This window comes from Lampris incognitus, chromosome 18 (genome assembly GCF_029633865.1).
Source record: "Lampris incognitus isolate fLamInc1 chromosome 18, fLamInc1.hap2, whole genome shotgun sequence".
Taxonomy (NCBI): domain Eukaryota; kingdom Metazoa; phylum Chordata; class Actinopteri; order Lampriformes; family Lampridae; genus Lampris; species Lampris incognitus.
Window position 1 is genome coordinate 22978101 of NC_079228.1, and position 22696 is coordinate 23000796.

A 22696-nucleotide genomic window follows, 5' to 3' on the forward strand; every position below is an offset into this window, starting at 1 on the left:
AAGAAGAAGAAAGAAAGCCACTTTATTTTGTCATTGTACAGTTACAATGAAATTTGTTCTCTGCATTTAACCCATGCTATTGTATAGGAGCAGTGGGCAGCTGCAGCACCTGGAGACCAACTCCAGTTCTTCTTTCCATTGTCTCGGTCAGGGGCACAGACAGGAGCACCTGGAGGAAACCCACTCAGACACGGGGAGAACATGCAAACTCCACACAGAAAGGACCTGGGATGACCTGGGGTTTGAACCCAAGACCTTCTTGCTGTGAGGCAACAGTGCTAACCACTGGGCCACCCTGCTGCCCGAAACGTGTATGAATACAAACATTTATCGATACAGCAACAACAGCAACAACAACAACAACAAAAATAACAACAAGATGGAGGATGTCATGTTTGGAGATGTGTTTGTTGTGTGTTGTGGCTTTCATGATGGAATTGGAAAGAGATGTGGAAAGGAGAATTAAGACTATGCGGTTGCATATAGGCTCAATAAAGCCTGGGCCCTGTGTCAGAAAGCGGGTTTAGTGAGTGAAGACTCAGAGTTGAAGGAAACACTGGGTTTTTGGTTTCACAAAGCCAGTTCAGTTTATCTCTGAGTCAGTTACTATGGCAACATAATCCGTGAAGCTGGCTAAGAAGGAGAAAGAGCAAAAGAAGATGGACAAGAAGCCCAAGAGCTTCTTTATTTTTTGCTGGCCATGAAAGTAGGAGGGGTAGCTACCAGCAGTACCTTTAGTAATAGTGTTAGTAATGTGATAATAATATCAGTAGTAGTGTTAGGAGTAATAGTTTCAGTCTTCATAGTGATAGTTATAGTAGTAGTCATAATGTTGCATTGCTTTTGTTTGCGGGTGTTGTGGCGTTATGGTCGCTGTTTTCATTGTTGAAAAAACCAAGTGTGAAATTGTAAATCAGGATTTCTTTTCAGCTGGAATGTTTATTAAAAGTTTTTATTATTATTATTAATATTATTATTATTACAACGAAAATGAGAAGTTACCAGCAGTCATCACATCTGGATGGTGTTGGTTAATTTGTTTCAACAGGGTATCAACCTGGGATTCTTACCTGTGTGTGTGTGTGTGTGGGGGGGGGGGTAAAATGGGGAAAACAGTGTTTAAGTGTGGCCTATGATCAGTTCAGTTTAACTGAGGCCCAAGTTTTTTACCGACATCGTAGGAGTCCACATTTTAATGGCCTTTGCGTTTGTCAGAAATGGTAACCCCTATGGTTTTTGCTCGCTCACAAATGTTTTAGAAAGTAAGAAAATCAATCGATAAAAGTGGAAAAGTGACATTGTGCACATTTGCTTTGAGGACAAGATTTTGTTTGAAATAATTTAGGAACCTCTGAAGTCATGCATTTTGATGGTCCCCAATTTCCGCGTGCAGGCCTCTCTATTGCACTGTTACACAGTTTCCACAAGATGGCACCATACGGTGAGGCAAGATACAAACTCCCTCAAGGGAGTCAAACCAACGGCCTTTTTGGATTTTCATGTCTTAATTTGTTTTTTCACTGTGCCCACTAAAAGTTATTTTGGATTGATATGCATGACTTTAAAAATGGAAATATGGGTATTAATGTACTGATTAATGTATTTGATGTGATGTTATATTTTGTGTTTTAGGGGCTGGACAGCAATATTACCTTGTGGGAGTGCAGGAATGAGGAGATGGAGAGATCGAGTCGAGTCAATTCCGTTTACTCACCACACAAAACAACACCGATACAGCCCAATCTCTTGTGGCAACCAGCTAACCGCTAGGCTGCTGCAAACATGGCTCCACCCTGGAAACTCTGAACAGTGCCTACATCAGCACTCTGAACGTCTGCCTTAAAGGAGCAGCAGCCCCTGGTGAATCTACCCTCAACTGTGTCTCGCCACAACCTTTATAATTCAGTTTTTGGTTATTCTTTGTAAATTCCACATCCACAAATCTAAATGGTCTGACTCCAAACCCTACTTTCATCGATTTGTTGTTGAACTCCAGCAGTATGGCACCTTAACGGAAAATGTGAAAAACAAAAAAGCTATCAAGACTTCTGATAGTTTAAAGAAAATACATTTTATATGAACTCTGAGAGGACTTAAAACGAGGGGACTTTGAACTCCCCTTGTCTGTACAGATTTTTGTTGTTGTTTTTTTCTCCTCTGTATGACAATTTTATACCTGTTTGTTGTTAAAAAAAAAAGAAAAGTTTTTTGAAAAACAAAAAAGCATTTGACTTCCAGATCGTGGCGTGTTTGCAGGTGAAACAGGATAGACAGGCGAGACATAACGTTGGGGAGAAATTTGATTTGAAAGTTGAAAAGTGGGCGTGTTGCTAGCTTAGCACTTTGCTAATAAAAGTTATTGATGGGTGGCTGTTAAGATATTATTGGTTGATTCAAGCCTACATAAGCATGCGTCATATTTTGTTTTGCATGAAGAAAACACGATTGGATTTTGAAAATTTTTTTTTAATTATTTTGGCACATATCGTTGTAGATGTACAATATGACCAGAGATGTGATATAATAAAAGGGTTAAAAAGGCATTTTCATTTCATCTTGCCTTCAAGAACTATGATAGAATGATTAAAGTCGTGCCAATCTCTGAGATCAATGGTTAAAGAAGACATTCCTTACTCTAAGGTCTCTCCTGGGTTGAGACAGCTTGCATCAAAGGGATAGCCTTTTTTAACAGTAAATGTACCATCCATCCATCCATCCATTATCTGAGCCACTTATCCCAACCGGGGTTGTGGGATGCTGCAGCCTATCCCAGCAGTCATTGGGTGGCAGGAGGGGAGACAGGCTGCCAGTCCATCATAGGGCACACACACACACACACACACATATCTAGGGACTATGTAGTATGGCCAATTCACCTGACTGACATGTCTTTGGACTGTGGGAGGAAACCAACAAACCCTCCGTTAAAAAATATAACAAGTTTGGGAAACATGATTTTCACAGGCAAATGTACCAACAGACTCAGCAAGAGGAAATATATGTTCTTGGGGAATTTGGAGTTGAAGGGGTTAAGAAAATAAGAAAAAGATATTTCATTTCCGCTTCATCCTCAGGTCATAGAGGTAAACTTCAAAATGTCAAGTGAGATTTACCCAAAAAAGGGAATTATTAAGATTGAGATCATAATTTTTTTTGTAATTATTAAGATCTCAATCTTAAGAAGGAGAAAGCAAAAATTTGTGCAAGAGAAATCTAAACAATTTCCCTTGCACAAAATACAGTTGATATGAATAACTGTATTTTGCGCAAGGGAAATTGGAAGTTTGAAACGTGTTTTCCCATTGTGAATCAGTGCTGTTTTTCTGGAGTGATGCAATGTGCTGGCTACAGTCAAAGGAGATTGAGTTGTCACCCTTGATAATGAAGGCAGTCAAGTTTGGTGTTTTTGTTGAAAACAGGAACTTGAACTTTCAATATAGTTGGGACATTTTTTTATACATAAACCCATTTTGGACCATTGGAAAAATGAGTTAAAACTCTTGAGTAAGTCACTGAAACTATTTAAAGACAAGAACGGTCTTGTTTTCATTACTATTTCATTGGGTGGCACGGTGCCCCAGTGATTAGCATTGTTGCCTCACAGCAAGAAGGTCCTGGGTTCGAACCCCAGGCCATCCTGAGTTCCCAGGTCCTTTCTGTGTGGAGTTCGCATATTCTGTGTGGGTTTCCTCCGGGCGCTCCGGTTTCCTCCCACCATCAAAAAGACATACACTCCTGTCTGTGCCCCTGACCAAGGCAATGGAAAGAAGAGCTGGTGTTGGTCCCCGGGCGCTGCAGCTGCACACTGCTCCTATACAATAGGATGGGTTAAAATGCAGCTTTGCATTTTATTTATGAATTGTATTTACATACATCTGAATTGTATGTAAATACAATTCATAGAGTATGAATTCATTGTAAATTCAAATTCATTGTAACCTGTACAATGACAAAATAAAGTTGTTTTCTTCTACTAGATGTTTAAGTTAATTTGAGATAGCCCTGTTTTTGTTCTTACTATCATTTATGTATTTTATTTTAGTTTTATTTCTTTGTTATTTTTGCATTTGGTTTTAGTCTTGCTCAATCTGAGGCAGAAGATTTTTGATGAATAGGACATGAAAATGCACCTTGTTTCGTTGTACTTGACATGTAAAAAAAGTCTCACCGTTTCCGGTCCTCCATATGGAGAGCTGCTAAGAATTCACCCTACTTAAAGACTAAAGGTCTAAAATTTGGTGAAGGTCTCTCGAAGGGTGAATGTGAAAGCGTGTGCAGAGGAAAAGGTAGCTTATTTCGTTGTAGCCAGAGCATTCATCCAGGGCCAGGATGAATTAGAGATTAACCCAGAGGTTAACCTACTCCTGTGTAAGTAAATATTCAGCCATCTTCCGCACATGCTCCGTCTTTATTTTTGTTGTTTTGTTTTGGTGAATTAAATTCTCAGGGACTAGCAGTTGTCAAAGCCTATTTAGAGGTCAATGGAACACTTTTTTTCTTCTTTTTTTGCTTTGAGACTTTTATTCGATGACAGGAATATTTCAGTTTTATTACCAAGACCTTTCTGTCTTTTTCAGTGAACTGGTGCAGCTGTACACTTCAACATATTTGTTCTACTTTAAGTCTTTATTACTAAGACGTTGTTCTATTGTTCGTTCTTCGTGGTTTTATGTCTTGTTCTATCTTTGAACGCCAGGGGGTATAAATCACCTATAAAGATAATGTCAAACGTAAGGCCTTATATTTGTTTACAAAAAGTTTCAAAACTGATTTTGTATTTTTTCAGAGTCCCATTCTTTTCCTAGTGATACCACTTTTTGCAGATCACAATGGGGCAATGATATATGGTTATCTCATGGAACAGAAAGATCTGCAGGGGTCCCATCTTTGAAAAGCAATTATGATGGTGTTATTTTGCACTGTGCGTGTGACCCAAAGGGTAATTTCATCTGCCAAGCCTTAAACTGCGTCAATACTACCCTTATCATAACAAATATCTATGGTACAATTCAAAGTCTAGTAATGATGTCCTACTAATGGACCTAGAATGCAAGTTTAAACAGTGGCTATCTAATAATCCAGGTGCTTACTTGCTAATAGGAGGAGGTTTAAATGTTGTTTTAGACGAAGCTGTTGACAGGTGGCCCCCATGTCAAAGTTCTAATCAAAATTCCTCTTTAAAGCTGTTCATGGATAGATCTGATATTGTAGCTATATGGAGAGAGGAATTTAAAACTGACAAAGTTTATACTTGCAGCAACAGAGGTGGCTCTAGTCTAGAATATCACTTAGATTACTGGCTTGCTTCTAAAAACTTGCCTAAGGATTTGTGTACAGTCAAGGTGATGGCAACTCCACTTACAGACCACAAAGCCATCTACATTAATGTCAGACTTGTGTCTGATTATGGTATTATCAGAGGTTGCGCTTTTTAGAAAATGAATAACTCTTTGCTAAAACACACTACTGTTAATGGAATTGGAACGGATTATTACCTTTTATTGGAATAAAGCACAAGGTGAGGGATTGTTTGGTTGTAATTGGGAGCTCCTAAAATATGAAAGTGGTAACTATTTAAGGCAGTATGGAAGTGATTATGCCAAAGGCTGACACAGCATGGAAGAGAAGGTGGTTTCTGAAATTACTCCCCTCACTAATTTGCCACAAGAGGAAGTGAATGATAAACACATTGTTAGGTTTGTAGAGTTTCAGATGACTTGTATAAAGAGGGCTGAGGGGGCCTTTGTAAGATCCAGGTTGAAATGGCTGGAACATGGAGAGCAAATGTCAGCTTGTTTTTTTTTTAAATTAGAAAAGCAAACAGCCAAATATCTGGTCACAGCTGAAATTAATGGGTCTTTTACTGATAATGCAGATGATATATCTAAATTTTGTTATGATTGCTATTCTAATCTATACAGATCAAAGTTCAATGAAAGTAACTTTACTTTGTTTAGTCAACATCTTGATGAATTTGATCCTATAACAGGAGGACTGTTTATCATGTGACGTTCCAATACCAGAAGGTGAAATTAAGGAGGGCATCCATTCACTCAAAAATAATAAATCGCCTGGTAATGATGGTATCACTGCTCAATTTTACAATTTATTCTCTGATTTACTCACACCATTTCTTTATAAGGTCTATTCAGAAAGTATCCAGAGTTCCTCTCTTCCTACTACAATGACACAAGGAGTAATATGTTTAATCCCCAAACCAAAGAAAGATCTGCTTCTGCTGGACAATTGGAGACCAATAACTTTACTCAATAATGATTATAATCCTGTAAAAGAAAAAATTAACTTATTTAGGGATTGTTGTAGCTATAAACCCCGAGGACAGAGTTACCTTACATTACAACCCAAGGATTGATAAATTAAAACACAAAATTTACATGTGGTTACAAAGGGATTTTTTTAATAAAAGTGCGTACTCTCATATCCAAGACTGAGGGAATATCCAGGCTTATTGCTTCATCTGTATTTTTGGATGACAAAACTGCTAATGCCACTGATAAAATATTGATTAATTTTCTATGGAAAAATCGAGCCCACTATATCAGGAAATCTGTAGTTTTCACCTCTATTAAGAATGGTGGTTTAGATTTTTTGGATTTTTCTTCTATAAATTATACTCTGAAGATTAACTGGTTAAAGTACTTCTTGTCTAACAGCTCATCCATGTGGAACATAATCTCTAGAACTGTCTTCAATAAGGTTGGGGGTCTTCCCTTCTTGTTAATGTGTAATTAACAAATTGACAAATTCCCTCTTAAACTATCAGCATATCACAAGAAAGCCTTACTGGTATGGAAATTGATTCACAAGCACAACTTTGAGTCCAACACTGCTGAGGCACCTTGGGGTAGCCGGGGGTAGGAAGCCTGCGGCTACCCCAGTTGGACCTTTGTGAAAACTGCAACACGTTCCAAAAAGACCAACCAGGTGAGCGATGATGAGAAAAGGAACAGAAGGAATAGCACAGTCATCCCGTATGTTTCTGGGGTCTCCGAGAAACTCAGGAGAATTTTCAACAAACACTGCATCCTGGTATACTTCAAACCCAGCAACATACTCCGACAAAGACTGGTTCATCCAAAAGACCGTGTGCCACACACCCAAAAAAGCAATCTGATGTATGCTGTACAATGCAATGAGGATTGCACTGACCTATACATAGGAGAAACCAAACAACCACTACACAAACGGATGGCCCAACACAGAAGGCCAAACTCCTCAGGACAAGATTCAGCAGTCTATCTACACCTAAAGGAGAAGACACACTCCTTCGAGGACAGCAACGTACACATTTTGGACAGAGAAGATAGATGGTTTGAAAGAGGGGTGAAGGAAGCCATCTATGTGAAACTGGAAAAACCATCCCTCAACAGAGGAGGAGGTCTGCGACACCACCCATCTCCCACTTACAATGCCATCCTTTCATCTCTACCCAGGAGACTAAGAAGCCTAGCCTCCAAGAACAACAGTCGGTCACTAACGGCTCCAACGACTCTCATGACCACTGAATAATGAAGTCGAAACTATCACCCCCAACGACCGTCGCTCCTAAACAAATGCAAATCAATAGGTCTGATGGTGACGGGCGCGGCCAAACATCGGTACACAAAAGGGCCACTCATATCTATGGCTCTGTTAGCGACGGGCGTTGGTAAATCACGGGACACAAAGAGCCATGGACATCTATAGCTCTGACAACGACTCCAAAGAGGATAAATTCTCAGTCTCATCAGCAGCCAGTCAGACTAGCTTGGTCTAGTCAGAAAGGCATGAACTGAGGAAGCCTCTTGGATGAGAGGCGAAACGTCTTCACGGATATATAGCAAGTCAAGTTGCAATTGATTCAACTCCTTTGGATAACCAAGACCTGGATGAATGAGAACATTCACCGATATACTATAGGTAATACGACGAGAAGCCAGTAGGCGCGCTGTCAGGCGGATGTAGAACTGAAGACGGTTAGGACATGCATGGTGTTCTTTGTTCCTGAATTAAGTTAATAAAAAGGACTACCCGCTATTCTCCCAATCAGTATAAACCACAATAAACACAATCTGTGCCAGCCATTTTTCTTCACTGTCCCAGAACTTGCTAGCTGTCGTGTACAGTATGTTTACAGTAGCTATCAAATTTGATCAAATATGGCAGGTCGTAAAGTAGCCTGTCGTAAACATTTTACCATGATTTAGTTAGCTTTTTGACGTTACCACCAAGCTCCTGATATGATCAGATAGCAAGACGATAAACAGGCTCAATCAATCAGGTAAGATGAGCAAAATTCATAGATGTCAGCAACCGATAAAGGTCGCTGTGATTCGGCTGGCTATTTTTAGGAAAATATTTATTTGATGAACTTAGTGTGTTAATTTCACTCAGATACCGATAACTAGCGCTAGATAGCCCAACTATTGCTAGCTAACATTTTGCAAATCACATTAATATACAAATGAAAGACAAACAAACAGACATCCATCTCTGATATTTTATTATTGAGTGAACAAGAACTTCCAAACAATGCGAAATCTACGTTGATTGCAACTGTTGATTATAACCTTTAGAGAGCTACCAAAGCGGTTTCGCCCCCTGGCTGCGCAAGCACCCAGTAATGTTTATAAACAGGAAACCCGTGTATAGATTTCTTCTTCTGGGCATTCGCAACTTCCGCCGTTCCCGTTGTCTCGTCATTGAATCGTCCCATTAGTTTCGTTTTGGTTTAGCTTTAGCCTGCGTGTCCCCGCTATGTAAACACAACGCCGGCTAAACCTGTGCACGCTCACTACAACTTGACATAACGCCAGTTTACGTTACATTCACTAGCGTTAGCCGCCTGCCGCCTTAGAAAGGACCCACCCCTCTTTCCCCACAGTTGAGCGTTCGCTCGAAGGCAGTTAAACGCCAAGTTAAAATACATGCTAGTTAGCTAGCATGCTGTTTTGTCAGATTGGACTACTCCTTGGGGTTTAATTTCCAGACATGACCGAGTTGAGATGTCGAAAAACGGAGAAGTCGGTGGAAGGTGAAGGGGAACTGCGAGGTGCGCTTAATTCGCAGACGGCATGTGAGTTTAGCTGAGCAAGCGGCCGGCTAACCAACTGAACAACTGTTGAAATTTTGGTTAACTTATGCATGAATTCAGTCATAGTGTAAAGTTTGCGACACTTTTGCAAAAAATATCAATGTGCGTACTTTGACTCCGATAGTGTCACCTCAAATGTCTCTTTACGGGCCAGATCTGGATGAGAGTCCTTCCGGAGAAAGCACGGAAGATGTGGGAAATATTTCCAACAGAATGGATGGCAAGGAGCCCCAAGAGTACGAGGATGGAGTTAAGAAAGAGGAGACTCAAGATAAAGGAGAGCAAGTCGACGGAAACAAATTATCTGTCAAAAGATCTAGGACCAACTCTACTTGTAAGTCCCCTGACAAACCGTTTCCCAGATGGGTTCCCGTCATAAAACTCCACAAACAGATGGGTGACACATTAGACCGCTGATCCTCATTCCATAAAATGTTGTCACAGTGACCGCCACATGTGCCAACTTGTTGGTTTAACAGAAGTGAGCAGAATGGTAAAACTGTCTACAATGTACACAGGAAGATAATGGTGCTAAGAGCGAAAACTATATTTAGAAAGGTCGTTTTTGCAAAATGTCTTTCTAGGATACATTTTGCTGGGGAACTCTGGAGTCCCCTCAGCTATCCTTGGGTGTCTCCAAATTCCACCTTTGAATTGGGGAGAAGGGTGGGTGTTATGTCTCCCAACAATCAAATGTCACAAATACATTTTAATCACCCTAGACACAATAATGCATGTCTTATCTGAATTTGAGTATACTCTATTGCCACATTGACTTGGATTGTTTTAGGAATTTGCTCTGGTGCGTGCGTTCAGTCCCAGTTATGTAAGACAGTTTCTCTTGATATTTAGCAAACATAAAATGGATAAATGCATGTACAAAATTATCAAATTTAAAAAAGCACATGTACAGTATAGACTTTGATAGTGCCAGGAACATTCTACTGTACAAAGGGTACTATAGTAGAGTAGTAAAGTGCAGTCCATCCCTAAAAGGGCCATTAATCTGTTATTTTCCCCCCACTTCTCAGCTGTTGTTCTACAGCGTCTGGTGAAGCTATTCTTTGGATGCCTAGCAGCGGTTGCCTGTGGCATGCTGTATGCAGTGTATCTTTCCACCTACCATGACAGGAAGTTCTGGTTTTCAAGTAGACAGGTGGGTCTCCTGCTCATTTTAATCACTGCATGCCTCTCTATTATCTGTTAGTTAGATTAGATGTTTGCATGAACTCAGCAAATTACTGTTAAATTCTAATTTTTTACATTTCTTTAATCTTTGTGTTCCTTTACAGGAGCTGGAGCGTGAAATCACCTTCCAGGGAGGCAGTGGGCTTTATTATTACTACTACAAACACATGCTGACAGCATCATCTTTTGAAAGAGGTATTTTAATGTTCCATTTTTTGATTTCTCCTAAACAACAAAACAGCTCTCTCATTCTAACTTCCAAATCTATAACAATTTACAGGGATTTTAATATCCTTAATAGCCACGGTATCACTCCCTCTTGAGTAGCCTGATCATTTACCAGGATTATGTCAATTCTTACTTTTGTCTGGATGTGTTTTCTAGGGTTTTATGAGCTGACGATAGATAACCGGACTGTTTCTGGCCAAACTATCAATGCAGTGGAACGTTTGTCTCTGTACCCAGAACTCATCACCAGCTTCATATACAGAGTCACGGGGAGCCAGGTCTGTCCCATGCCTTTGCAAGATTGAAACACAGGCGTTTCTACACTTGTCCAGAAAGTCAGGTTAAGTGTAGATCATGCACCTGAAGCACAGTCTTAGTGTTCAGCCTTAGATAAAGAATAGACTTAAGTACTTTAAATTCACCTTTTGTGAATTGTTTCATGTCTCTGGCTGTCTGTCTGTCTGTTTGTGTCCGTCTGTCTGTATCCACCTTTATTATACAAGTTAATAATGGACAAGTACTTAAAGATGCTTGATGCTTTTCCACGTGAAAGCTGAATTTTTCCATTTTTTTAAGTTAGAGAATTGCACAAAAATTCTGGAAAAGCACAAAATGTGTGTTCATCCCTAATGCATATTTGGAAACACATTTTATGTGGTCCTAGACCAAATGTCATGCTACATGTTGGGGTATTTGGGAATGTGATAAATGTTCCTTAAATATAGAGTGACTAGAAGAACCCCGCTACAATGTAGCGGTTTGGTTATCCACCCGTCTAAATCTCCCTCCTCTTCATCCTGCCAGCTAACCGCCTTCCCCCTGCCCCTAACCCCCCCCCACTCCAACTCCCTCCCCCCAAATGCTCAGAATCATCTGAAATGCCGAGAAAAGTGGTTTTTAGCCATTTTTAGAAAGTGCATATTTTGCATAATTATGCATAATTATTATAATTATTTTTAATTTTCTGCTATTTTTCTGGTCCTCTCTGGAACAATACCTACCACCTTCAAAAAAAATTAGGATCATAAGTGCATTTTTGCAAAAATGCATATATTTTGCATAATGCCAAAACATTTGCCCCAGACATTTTTTTTTATATAGGTGAAAAAAATCAAAGATGCTTAGAATCATCTGAAATGCCGAGAAAAGTGGTTTTTAGCCATTTTTTTAGAAAAATGCATATTTTGCATATTTATGCATAATTATGCATAATTTTAATTTTCTGGGATTTTTCCCTTACTCACTGAGACAATACCTACCACCTCCAAAAAGAATTAGGATCATAAATGCTTTAGTTTTCGGTCCCGCTATCTACACTAACGAACACACACACACACTAACACCACACACACACACATTACGAAAATATATGAGTAGATATGCCAGCCTTAATGCCCAGTCGCTGTCAGGATATAGCATTTAACCACTGTCAAAAATGCTCTAATTCGGGTATCCGGGTGGCGTGGCGGTCTATTCCGTTGCCTACCAACAGGGGGATTGCCGGTTCGAATCCCTGTGTTACCTCCGGCTTGGTCGGGCGTACCTATAGACACAATTGGCCGTGTCTGCGGGTGGGAAGCCAGATGTGGGTATGTGTCCTGGTTGCTGCACTAGCGCCTCCTCTGGTCGGTTGAGGTGCCTGTTCAGGGTGGGGAGGGGGAACTGGGGGGAATAACGTGATCCTCCCATGAGCTACCTCCCTTGTGGTGAAACTCCTCACTGTCAGGTGAAAAAAAGCGGCTGGTGACTCCACATGTAACAGAGGAGGCATGTGGTAGTCTGCAGCCCTCCCCGGATCGACAGAGGGGGTGGAGCAGTGACCGGGACGGCTTGGAAGAGTGGGGTAATTGGCAAAGTCAAATTGGGAGAAAAAGGGAGGAAATCAAAAATAGAAAAAGAAAAATGCTCTAATCTAGTCAGGATAGCATGGTTTGTATATTGCCCTCTGGCATAGACATAACATTCTGTGCTGTCAAAAGAAAATGTTACAGTGAGTACATTCAAATTTTGGTGTTGCGATCTAAACATATAGGCTTTGCCTCCCTGGTAAAACTTGGATGTTTCTGTCCCATGTACCCTCAGGATTTGATGGAGCCAATATATTTCTACATTGGAGCATTGTTTGGCCTCCAGGCGGTCTATGTCACTGCCCTCTTTGTGTGTAGCTGGGTGATGAGTGGCACCTGGGTGGCTGGCTCGCTGGCAGTTGCTTGGTACATCATCAATCGGTGAGTGGAATCTGAAGGCACTATTCCGAACGGTGAATAGATTAGAATGTTGAATTTTCCTGAAATGAAGTGACTGCATAACACAGTACAATTAATATGTGCATCATATTTCTAGTGATTAGGAATAGGTTAGTAAGGCTTCGTTGTATTACTGAGGACACTTAAGCAGAGTTATCATGTCTGGTTTTGGGACAGCTCCCTGAGCTAACCACTATGCCACCCTGCTTGTCTTCATTGACTTGTGTGTATCATATTTCTTTGTTCTGCCTAGAATTATGGTTTAACCATCAAGCTTGCAAAATGGGTGATGTGGGGGTAGGTGACACACCTTGTAACGACCAAATGCCCTTGTTAATTATTTTCCCCCAATCGCACTTGTATCTTTCTTTTTCTTGAACATCTGAAAGAGGATGTTAAGTTTAACAATGAAATATTTTCCTTCTGGGTGTCCGGGTGGCGTGGCAGTCTATTCTGTTGTCTACCAACACGGGGATTGCCAGTTTGAATCCCCGTGTTACCTCCAGCTTGGTTGGGTGTCCGTACAGACACAATTGGCCGTGTCTGCAGGTGGGAAGCCACATGTGGGTATGTGTCCTGGTTGCCGCACTAGTGCAGAAAGTGGGGAATAGCGTGATCCTCCCACGCGCTATGTCCCCCTGGCGAAACTGCTCACTGTCAGGTGAAAAGAAGCAGTTGGCGACTCCACATGTATGGAGGAGGCATGTGGTAGTCTGCAGCCCTCCCCGGATCAGCAGAGGGGGTGGAGCAGAGATGGCTGGATACAATTGGGGAGAAAAAGGGGGGAAGGAGATATATATATATATATATATATATTCCTTCTTTTTGGAATAAAAAAAAAGATTTGGGAAGAGGAAAAAGCTGTAGAATGATGTGTGGTTATAGGTCTTTTAAGACATCAAATGGGAATCCCACACAGGGATTATAATGCAAATAACGCTTTTAAACTCGGCGACACTCCATTCTTTTTTGGCCAACTAACCATCTACTTCATCCACAAGGACTTGTTCCATCTCAGAAATCTGTCGCTTGAATCTCGCTGCAGACCAGATACAACTAAAGTGGACTATGCCGTTCCTCTGCGGGACAACTGGGCTTTGCCTTACTTCTCCTGTCAAGTGGCAGCTCTGACTGGATTCTTGAGTAATGGCATCAACTCTGCCACAGAGGTGAACCTCTTGTCCACTTGTTGAATAAGTGGCTGTTTCTAATCAGCCAACATTGAGTTTTAGTTATCAAGTACAATAGCAGAGAGATGGGCAATGTGTAATTTTGTTTCATGCAGTCTGCTGTTTAAAAGAACTGAAATGTTGGCAAAAAAGAACTTTGATCAACTTACCACAGTGTAACAAAGAGATTAGTTGCAGTTTCTACTGTGTCCAAGTGTTCGTTTGATTTGCAGCAATGCATGTTAACACACTGCAGTACAAGCCGACTTGGCAACATATCTGATTCATTGCAGTATGAGTTCTGCCATACAAAATATATGGGTCAATGTATTGCTACTACTAACAAACGTCTCCTTACATAAAACAAAATTGATTAAGAAGCTTATGTGCCATTAAATAATTGTATTATTGTATTATTTTGTATGTATTGTTTTTTTCCTTAAACTGCTTGTTGTGTCTTGAACTCAGTGTTTTGTTTGCATTCATTAAACAGTGATTCTACACCATTGTAAGAAACTAATGTAAACTAAGTAGCCGAATATCTTTTTGAACCACAAAGCATTGACCTTGAAATCTAGTATGGGCAGTGGTCTTATGAGAGTACCCTCCTCTAATTTTAGATGGAGTTGAGAAAACTGCATTTATATACCATATGTTCATGTATTTTGCCTCCCTCCTACCTTTTTAGATGTTTTGCTATCTCACCATGAGCGCCGCCACATTCACTTTCTTGCTTCTCTGGGAACACAGCCATTATGTGCTGTTCATCCAAGGCCTGTGTCTTTTTCTGCTTGACTCCTTTGACTTGGTGCCACCGCGTAAGGTAACTCACTTCCGGAATAGATATGTCAACTAATTAAATGGTCCATCTGTGATTGAGGTATTGCGTCCAGTCAACCCACTACTGGCATTTATGAGGAGTGTTGTGATTTCTACATCTTGAGAAATCTCTATAAATTTTAATGCAAGGACTAATTACAATGTCTCCAACAGCCACACTTATTGTTTATTTCATTTGAAGAATGTCAAATGCAACTACATTTTGAGTTATGATGGATATGAAAAAAAAACTCCTGACAAAAGTTGATACATTGGACAAAATGAAATGCATAGCTGTGGAAGATTTAGTTGGTAAAATGCACATTATAGAGTATTGTTAGAAACTATATGGTGAAAAGGATTCTTAAAAATCTTGTTTTACATCGGGTGTATGAAATTCTATTGGGATTTCAGTTTTTTTCTTCTCTTGCTCTCTTTCTCTCCCTCCTGCTCCCACATCTCTGGGATGGACAGATGGCCGACATTCACAAAGTGTACCTCAGTTCTTTGTTCCTGGCCTATATGTTTCAGTTCCAGAACCCCGCCCTGCTCAGCTCCCCTCTGCTAAGCCTTCTGATTAGCTCAGTGCTTGCGAGGTACTTCCAGGTAGAGATAATAATAATAATATAATGATAATATAACTTTATTTATATAGCACTTTTCTAAAACAATGTTACAAAGTGCTTTGCATGGTTTACAACTCACATAACAGCTGCTTCAAATAGCATTTTCTGAAAAATAGCCATGTTTATTTTAATGGGCATGGTGTACCATATGGGTGGGGTTTCTTCCATACTTGGGACCATTCACATTGTGTCAGGTAAGTCCATCACACAGTGTCTTATTCAGTTGACTTGAAAATGCTAATCTGTAACTCTCAACTGTTGTGACTTTTCTATTGTTGTACATGGCAAACCCCACCTATCTAGCACCAGAGTATAATAAAATATTTTAAAAGTGCTCGAGACCATAGGAATGGCTACTATGTCAAAGAGTCAAAGTGTCACATAACCTTGTCTAAATCTGCTATTAGATATTTTGTTATCTGTATGCTTTAAATAGCCTTATCATTTGTACATACATCGGTAACCACAAGTTAATTTGCTTTTTCACAACCGGAGAAACTAGTTAATGTTGATCACAGCTGGCTGACTCCCTTTTTGTCTGCAAAAAATTGTTTAACATGATGTCCTCATTGCCCATAAACAGTCAGTCACTTTCTAGCATTGCAAAATGCCCTGCAACACTGTCTGCATTACGCCAAAGAATGGATTAGGTCAGATCAATCCTTGAACACTAGTACTATGAATTTATAGTAAGTGATCTGAACAGGATTCCCCATTTCAGTGTTTTTGGTTCCCATTTCAGCAAAACATGAAGATGGGTCCCCTGGTGGCCAGACTGATGAAGCTTTTCCTTCATTTCTACCTGGTCTTCACCACAGGCATAACTTTCAGTTACTTGGTCAAGGTAAAGATGAAAACACACTGAATGACTTGTCCCCATGTATACATCAGTGACTGTTAGGTTTGGTTTGTGATAATCAACAGTAAAAGAGGGATAAAAATAGAAATGAGAAAATGTATTTCAGTGGGTAAAAATGCTTTTTACATGGTTCTGTTTCACTTCATCAAAATCAACAGGGATAGGAGTTTTTTTAAAAAACAATTTCCATTGATTTTCAGAAACTTATACCTGTCAGTGATGGTGACTTCGTATTGAAGTTCCTGGAAGTGAAATTTGGGCTCAATACCACAACGTGAGGCACAACATTTGCATTTGAATTTAGAATTAAATCAGTAATTTTCTACTATCAACATGATGTCAGGAACATGAAATGTTATACAGCCTTTACTAAAACAATAAAACATTTGTTACATGATGCTGCATTTTTTAAAGTGTACATCATCTACTTTGCTATCTGTCCATCTACCTAATCATGTTGCTATAACAAATAGGTCAGTTTAATTAGACAGATGACTATAACACAGATTTCTAATACACTATCCATATATTGTTCCCTTCCTATATAAGTGACTTTGTTACCAACCTCCTCCTCTGCCAAGAGAGTTTCCAGACACCTAGTCAGGACTTGTTTCTGCGGCTGACCCAAGCCTCAGTCCTCCCCTTCTACTTCCTGGTTCTGCTGGTCTGCCTGCTCTCCACACTTCAGACCATTTACAGAAGGCTCAGGTCAGAAGTTGTCATGAGTACAGATGATAATGTGGCTGAAGGGTATAAATGATAAAAATGATAAATGATAAGCTAATAAAAAGAAATTTCGCTTTGAAATTACGGATTTGTTTTGATGATAAATGTATTATCACTCTTTGCAGTGGCCAGCCAATGAAAACCAACCTCAGGCTTGAAGATGGTCGAATAGGAGAGCAGCCAGAGGTCATCTATCATGTTTTCCACACATTGCTGTTTGGAGGACTGGCTATGGTTTTTGAGGGGTACGTCTGCCTTTGTAGTCAAACATAAGTATCACAGTGTGCTTTAAAAGTACTCGGATGTCATGGCAAATATGCTCTTTGATCCGCTTCCTGTTTGAAGATTGTATGTAGTTTCAGAGAGGATAGTGAGGCATTCTTAACCAAAAATAACAAATGTCTTTTTGTGAGGGCTATAAAATATTTTTTCTCATATATGCATTCATTTGTTAAAATGCTCTACTTTTTATCTTGGTTTCAATCAGTGAAAGCATAATGCTTAAAACATGTAGCTGTGAAACATTGTTAGCAAAGAGAAAAAAGAAAACTTTAGATTGTGATGTGTTTAGTTGTATACCTCTAAGTTTCAGTTACAGTCATGGAGGGCTTTACAGTCAGTGGTCAATTGGTCATTTCTGTTCAGTTGTTACACAATTGATTGATTGACTAATAGATTTTTGTTCTTCTCTCATACAGGATGAAGTATCTGTGGACCCCATATGTCTGTATGTTCACAGCATTTGGTGTGTGCTCTCCATCCCTCTGGATGACTATATTTAGATGGTTGAGACTCAGGTCCCTCCACCCTGTAGTGCTGGTGAGAGATTCTCATATTGCCTTTTATAGGTCAGTGGGTAGTGTGATTTTCAGACCACGATCAGGGGTTTGAATTGCACTCAACCCACTATACTAATAACAAACATATATGCACCCATGCATACTGTACTGTGGGATGCTTTAGGTAGTAGCTGCTGCCAAGTGATATATGACAATCCTGATGCTATGCTCTTGTAGTGCATTCAAAAATATGCATAGCTCAAAGGATCTCTGCTTGATGATTTAATAACAGGTTAATGGTTTAGTAAAGCAAGTTGATTTGCAACCACTGATTTTCTGGCTTCCTTTCAATCAACCCAGGTAAAGTGGAGTTTTCTGGCTGAAAGAAGTATCATTGTAGTTGTACTGTCATAGTAACTAGAATAATATCCTGTACAACATTTGTAATAATTTGCCATTGAGTAGTGTTATTATCATAACTCACAGAAAGTGTTAGCCCCAGCTCTAATCCCCAAAAACGTTGAACCAGGCAGTTTTTTTTTTGTCGGTAGTTAAGCATTAATTTATGCCTCTTTTGCACTCTGCAGGCTTTGATATTGAGCACAGCAGTTCCTACCATCATTGGTTTCAGTTTGTGGAGAGAGGTGAGGTCTGTAACTCATACGCCCTCATCAAAGTGTTCAGAGCAGATCTTATCTCACATCTCCACCTCCTCTCTGTCTTGCAGTACTTCCCACGTGTCCTGTCAGAGCTTTCTGAGCTGCAGGAGTTCTATGACCCAGATACAGTTGAACTGATGAACTGGATCAAGTGAGTGAAGTCATTAAATTCCTTCTCTTTTTCACAGGATTACAAAATAGTATGGCCTGCATGGCTTGGTCAATAAAAAATTATTAAAAAAAAAAACAAATCCCCCCCCTCTTTTCTTTTTTTTTAAGAATTTTGCCCTTTTCATTTTTTATCAACTTGTGTAGAAGTTGTTGATAAAGGTTTGCACTTTATTAATTGCAGTCTTTGTCATTCTCCAGGTCTCGGCGCCATAAAGCAGCCGTGATTTTACATTGGTGTTAAAGATTCTTATTTTTGTTCATTGCTGTATTACACTAGAATGCCAGGTGGTCTTGAGCTGTAAAAAAGGGTAGTGGTGCCTTGCCTGTTCTTGCTTTGACATCTGCATTTGTACCTCTATGTTTGTCAGTTATACTCCCCAAGTAGGTAAAAGACTCTACTTTTTCATGCCTGCTGCCTTCAAGTGTGATTGATTCAACACTGGTTGCAGTCATCTTCATGAGCTTTGTCGTTCCCTTATGGATGTTAAGTTAATCATCCTCCTTTCTCATCCAGGCTTGGGACCGGCCATGACGGAGTTAATAGAAGAAAGATAAACTAAAAATCTTTGCAGCTGAAAAAAAAACAAAAAACAAAAACAAAAGCCAAAAAGGAGATGATAGATTGTGCTGTTTCTTTGAATGCGTTTATGAGATGACCTCAAATACATCCAATTTAAAAGTCATAAAGCTTATTGTTAAATACTGTTAAATACTTCAAGTATTGTCACATCATCATTAGCCAAATCTACTGAAGTCACTCAGGGGTGAGACACTTCTATGCTACCAAACTGGCAAGGTTTCAAATCATGAATGAACATTAAGTGTTAATAAAATTAACAAATGGAAGTAGACTGTGTGTGATTATGGAAAGATGACTATGAATCATACCTTGGCAGCAAATTTCCACATTTCTCTTGTCAGAAACCTCTACGTCATTGGCATGACCAGTCGTGGAACTATATAGAGTAAGAGAAAGTGGCTGCCCCCCCTCTTTATTTTTTTTTACAATGTTCCTCTGTCTTCCTCTCCCTTTTAGGACACAGGCTCCAATAGCAGCTGTGTTTGCGGCTAGCCCTCAGCTGCTGGGGGCAGTAAAATTGTGTTCAGGCTGGGCTGTGACCAGTTTGCCCCTTTACTCAGATGTAGGCCTACTGAGGAGAAGTGAGGATGTGAGTACCTTTCACCCGCTGGCAGTTTTTTAAATTTCGTATTTTAAATTTAAAAGTCTACTTCTTTCTTTTCACCTCTCACCTCATAGATTTACCAAGTGTATGCCTTGAGATCTGCAGAAGATATCTATAAGATTTTGACCTCTCACAAGACAAACTATGTGATCATCGAAGAGTCGATTTGTAACGAGCTTACCCACCATAAGGGCTGTAGAATCAAGGACCTGCTGGACATCTCAAATGGACATGTGAGTTTCCCGTTTTGCCCAATGATTCTTTGATCAGGGAGCTTAATTGCTGTAAAGAAAGGCAAAGAAAACCCTTTCGCTTACACAAAAATTATCAACAAATACCTTTGGGATCTTGTTTGTTAGACTCAAAGAAATGTCTCTCTATTCCCTTGCAGGTAGTTTATGACAGAGGAGAGATATATTCCTTCTCCAAACATGGGAGATTCTGCCATGAGATGAAGATGAACTACTCGCCCTATACAAATTACTTCACAAGAGTGTTCTGGAACCGCTCCTATCATGTCTATAAAGTGAACTCTGTCATCTCTTTTCAATACTGACAACAGCTTTCGCCTAACATTGGGGCTGAGACCACAAGTCTGCCTGTCTTGTCTTTCTCTCCAGAGTCTCAGTTCACGTCTACCATGATGCAGTCTTTTAGCAGTATATGCTTGCTCAGAAGGTGAAATGGGTACCGTCTTTCACGTACCGATTTCTATCCTGCTGTGTTAGTTCTTGATAGCATCAATGACGAATCCATTTTGGATGGTGACTGGTGAGCACAACATGGCGACAGATTAAGCATAGTCCCCAGCTAAATCCTAATCAACTTTAAGCTTGGGTAGAAAGTTTGTATACATAGTCAGCCACTTTGGCAGTTGACCAGCCATTTTTTTAGGTCTTATAAAAAAAAAATCATATTTATTTGATAAATGACCAAATGTGGTTGGTACATGTTTGAATGCTTCAACCCTTGTTGCTGGTGGATTTTACAATGCATCTCCTGGCTTGCTTGCGTGCTGCACAGAGGTCAATAAGTACATTGTATTAGGCTTTAAGTTATTACATAAGACTGTTTCTGTTCTCAGTCAATAGATGGGCCTTCTTGAAGTTGAAATATGCCATGTCAATCACTGTACTGTATGTAGTTGCCCACAACATGCATCACTGTGGTGCAAGTGTAGAGAAACTCACATGAGGCAAGAACAGCATTCCGGAACAATGTGCCATCAAAGGTCAAGAATATGGCATTTTCATTCCAGCCAAACACTAGCTGATTTCATAATCTATTACCCTCTTCTCTGGTCAAATGTATGCTGAGTGAAGTTAGTGTTTGATGAGAATAAAAACTTTCATATTTTTATACTCTCTTGCACATGGTTGGGAAACTTAAGCTAATATCCTCTTTTCTGCTCTGTTTTAATTGCAGATCTTTTTCCCTGAGAAAAATACACATGCAGTGCATTTCTATGTGCTGTGTGTTTCTTTCTAAAGGTTGCTGCTTATTGTATGCTTTTATTTGTCAGGAACATGTCTCCGTTTGGTCGCTTGTTGAAGGGGAACACCGCTCTGTTTGAGAATACACGTATTATTCAGTTGCTGGAGGATCAGCCAGTCACAATTTAATATGAGCAGCTCCCTCACAAATCCAGGAGACAGAGAGAAAAAAAAACAAAACAACACTCAAACTTATGTCATCAGAAGTATCTGGCTTCTGCATAGAGTTTTTCATATGGACCAGTATTGTCTGTGCTCGATTATTCCACCAGGAATAACTGAGGCATTCTCCATTAACCCTTAAAATGTAGTTGAAGGCTGGTTCTGAAGCTACTCGCTTTGTTGCTTTCCCTTTGGACATCTTTGTCTCTGGCTTATAGTGTGATATGAGATGTGGGAGATTTCTGTTGATTTCTTGTTGATTGGGCTTTGTCCTGATAGACTGAACCCATTATCACTTCCTTCAAAAATGTGGTGACCACACCATTCTCTCCTATATATGCCTTTAGAGTAGAGATTGGAGAACACCGGTCTCCCATGTAATGTGAACACACTGTTTGTCTTACCTGAAATATTAATTTGATTCTATACACGTTAATTCTGAATTCCCCATCAGATGTTCTCTTTGGTCGCAACACTGGTGTTAGGATGCCAGTCAAACTAACACATCTCTGCAAATAACCATGTTATGATCATTAGGCTGTATTGAATTTATCAGCGCAAATCAAATGTATGACTTGATAAATACAAAATTTGGATTTAATGTGTGGGCCCTTTACTGCCATAGACTGGGTTTTGATTTTTAGAGGAGCTGTTTAAGTACTGTTGTTTCTTTTCTTTTCTTTTTAAACCCTTGGTGTAACCCATCAACTTTGTCTTTCACTATCAGGTTTTGGTTTTTATGTTAAGAAATATACATCACCCATGTGAATAGTTGAATACTCATGATCTAGTTTGGGGCTCGAGATTGATTTGTGAAGTTTATTCAAGTTTCATACATCTCATCCCATCATGTAATACTCACAATAACACCAAAGACATTTGATGTTAACTATTCAGGGATCATCTCCATGTACTGCTTTGAGACACTGTGCAAACATAGTTTACATTTTTTATGCCTTATAATTTGTTTCTCTTGGTAAGTAAACAAAGCAAAATCCCAAAGCAGATTTTTTTTCAGGTTTGGGAGAATGTCCATTTAGCCCTTGAAATTTAGTATTTGTGCCTTGAAATACAACCATATCGAAAATATCAGGATTTTGTAATCGTTATGAAACTTGGACTGTTTTATTGTCAAATTCAGCCAATCCGGGAGGAAAAGTTTTCTTAGCTGTGTGCAGTGTGCCCGGTTCTTTCACCAGTTTGGTGTACAGGAGACGCCTGCGTAATGAGTCCGATGCGCAAACGGAGCGCAATAAGAATCATCCTGGCGTTGCGACGGAACCGGAAATAATA

At 39.7% G+C, this 22696-nt stretch overlaps 1 protein-coding gene across 3 annotated transcripts; it reads left to right on the top strand.

The window, feature by feature from the left end:
• Positions 1 to 8758: 8758 nt before the first annotated feature.
• On the top strand, positions 8759 to 22350 carry LOC130128715 (probable C-mannosyltransferase DPY19L4). Of its 3 annotated transcripts, none has more exons than XM_056298412.1 (19): positions 8759 to 9076; positions 9249 to 9428; positions 10126 to 10250; positions 10387 to 10477; positions 10667 to 10788; positions 12593 to 12738; positions 13802 to 13925; positions 14614 to 14748; positions 15219 to 15350; positions 16113 to 16214; positions 16430 to 16503; positions 16779 to 16937; positions 17081 to 17200; positions 17654 to 17774; positions 18322 to 18378; positions 18462 to 18544; positions 19601 to 19733; positions 19823 to 19981; positions 20140 to 22350. In XM_056298412.1, the coding sequence occupies exons 1-19, from the start codon at positions 8992 to 8994 to the stop codon at positions 20302 to 20304; spliced, it is 2313 nt and encodes a 770-aa protein (XP_056154387.1). In that variant the 5' UTR covers positions 8759 to 8991; the 3' UTR covers positions 20305 to 22350. The 3 variants fall into 3 exon arrangements, with proteins under 3 accessions (XP_056154387.1, XP_056154389.1, XP_056154388.1); XM_056298414.1 differs by having other exon boundaries at positions 16815 to 16937; XM_056298413.1 differs by having other exon boundaries at positions 8759 to 9052.
• Positions 22351 to 22696: the final 346 nt, after the last annotated feature.

Bases quoted from the DNA above. Each gene is read 5' to 3' on its own strand.
- LOC130128715 (XM_056298412.1), top strand. From the start codon at position 8,992: ATGACCGAGTTGAGATGTCGAAAAACGGAGAAGTCGGTGGAAGGTGAA. The intron at 15,351-16,112 runs GTAGAGATAATA...TTCCCATTTCAG, and splicing joins TGCTTGCGAGGTACTTCCAG to CAAAACATGAAGATGGGTCC. The intron at 19,982-20,139 runs GTGAGTTTCCCG...ATTCCCTTGCAG, and splicing joins TGGACATCTCAAATGGACAT to GTAGTTTATGACAGAGGAGA.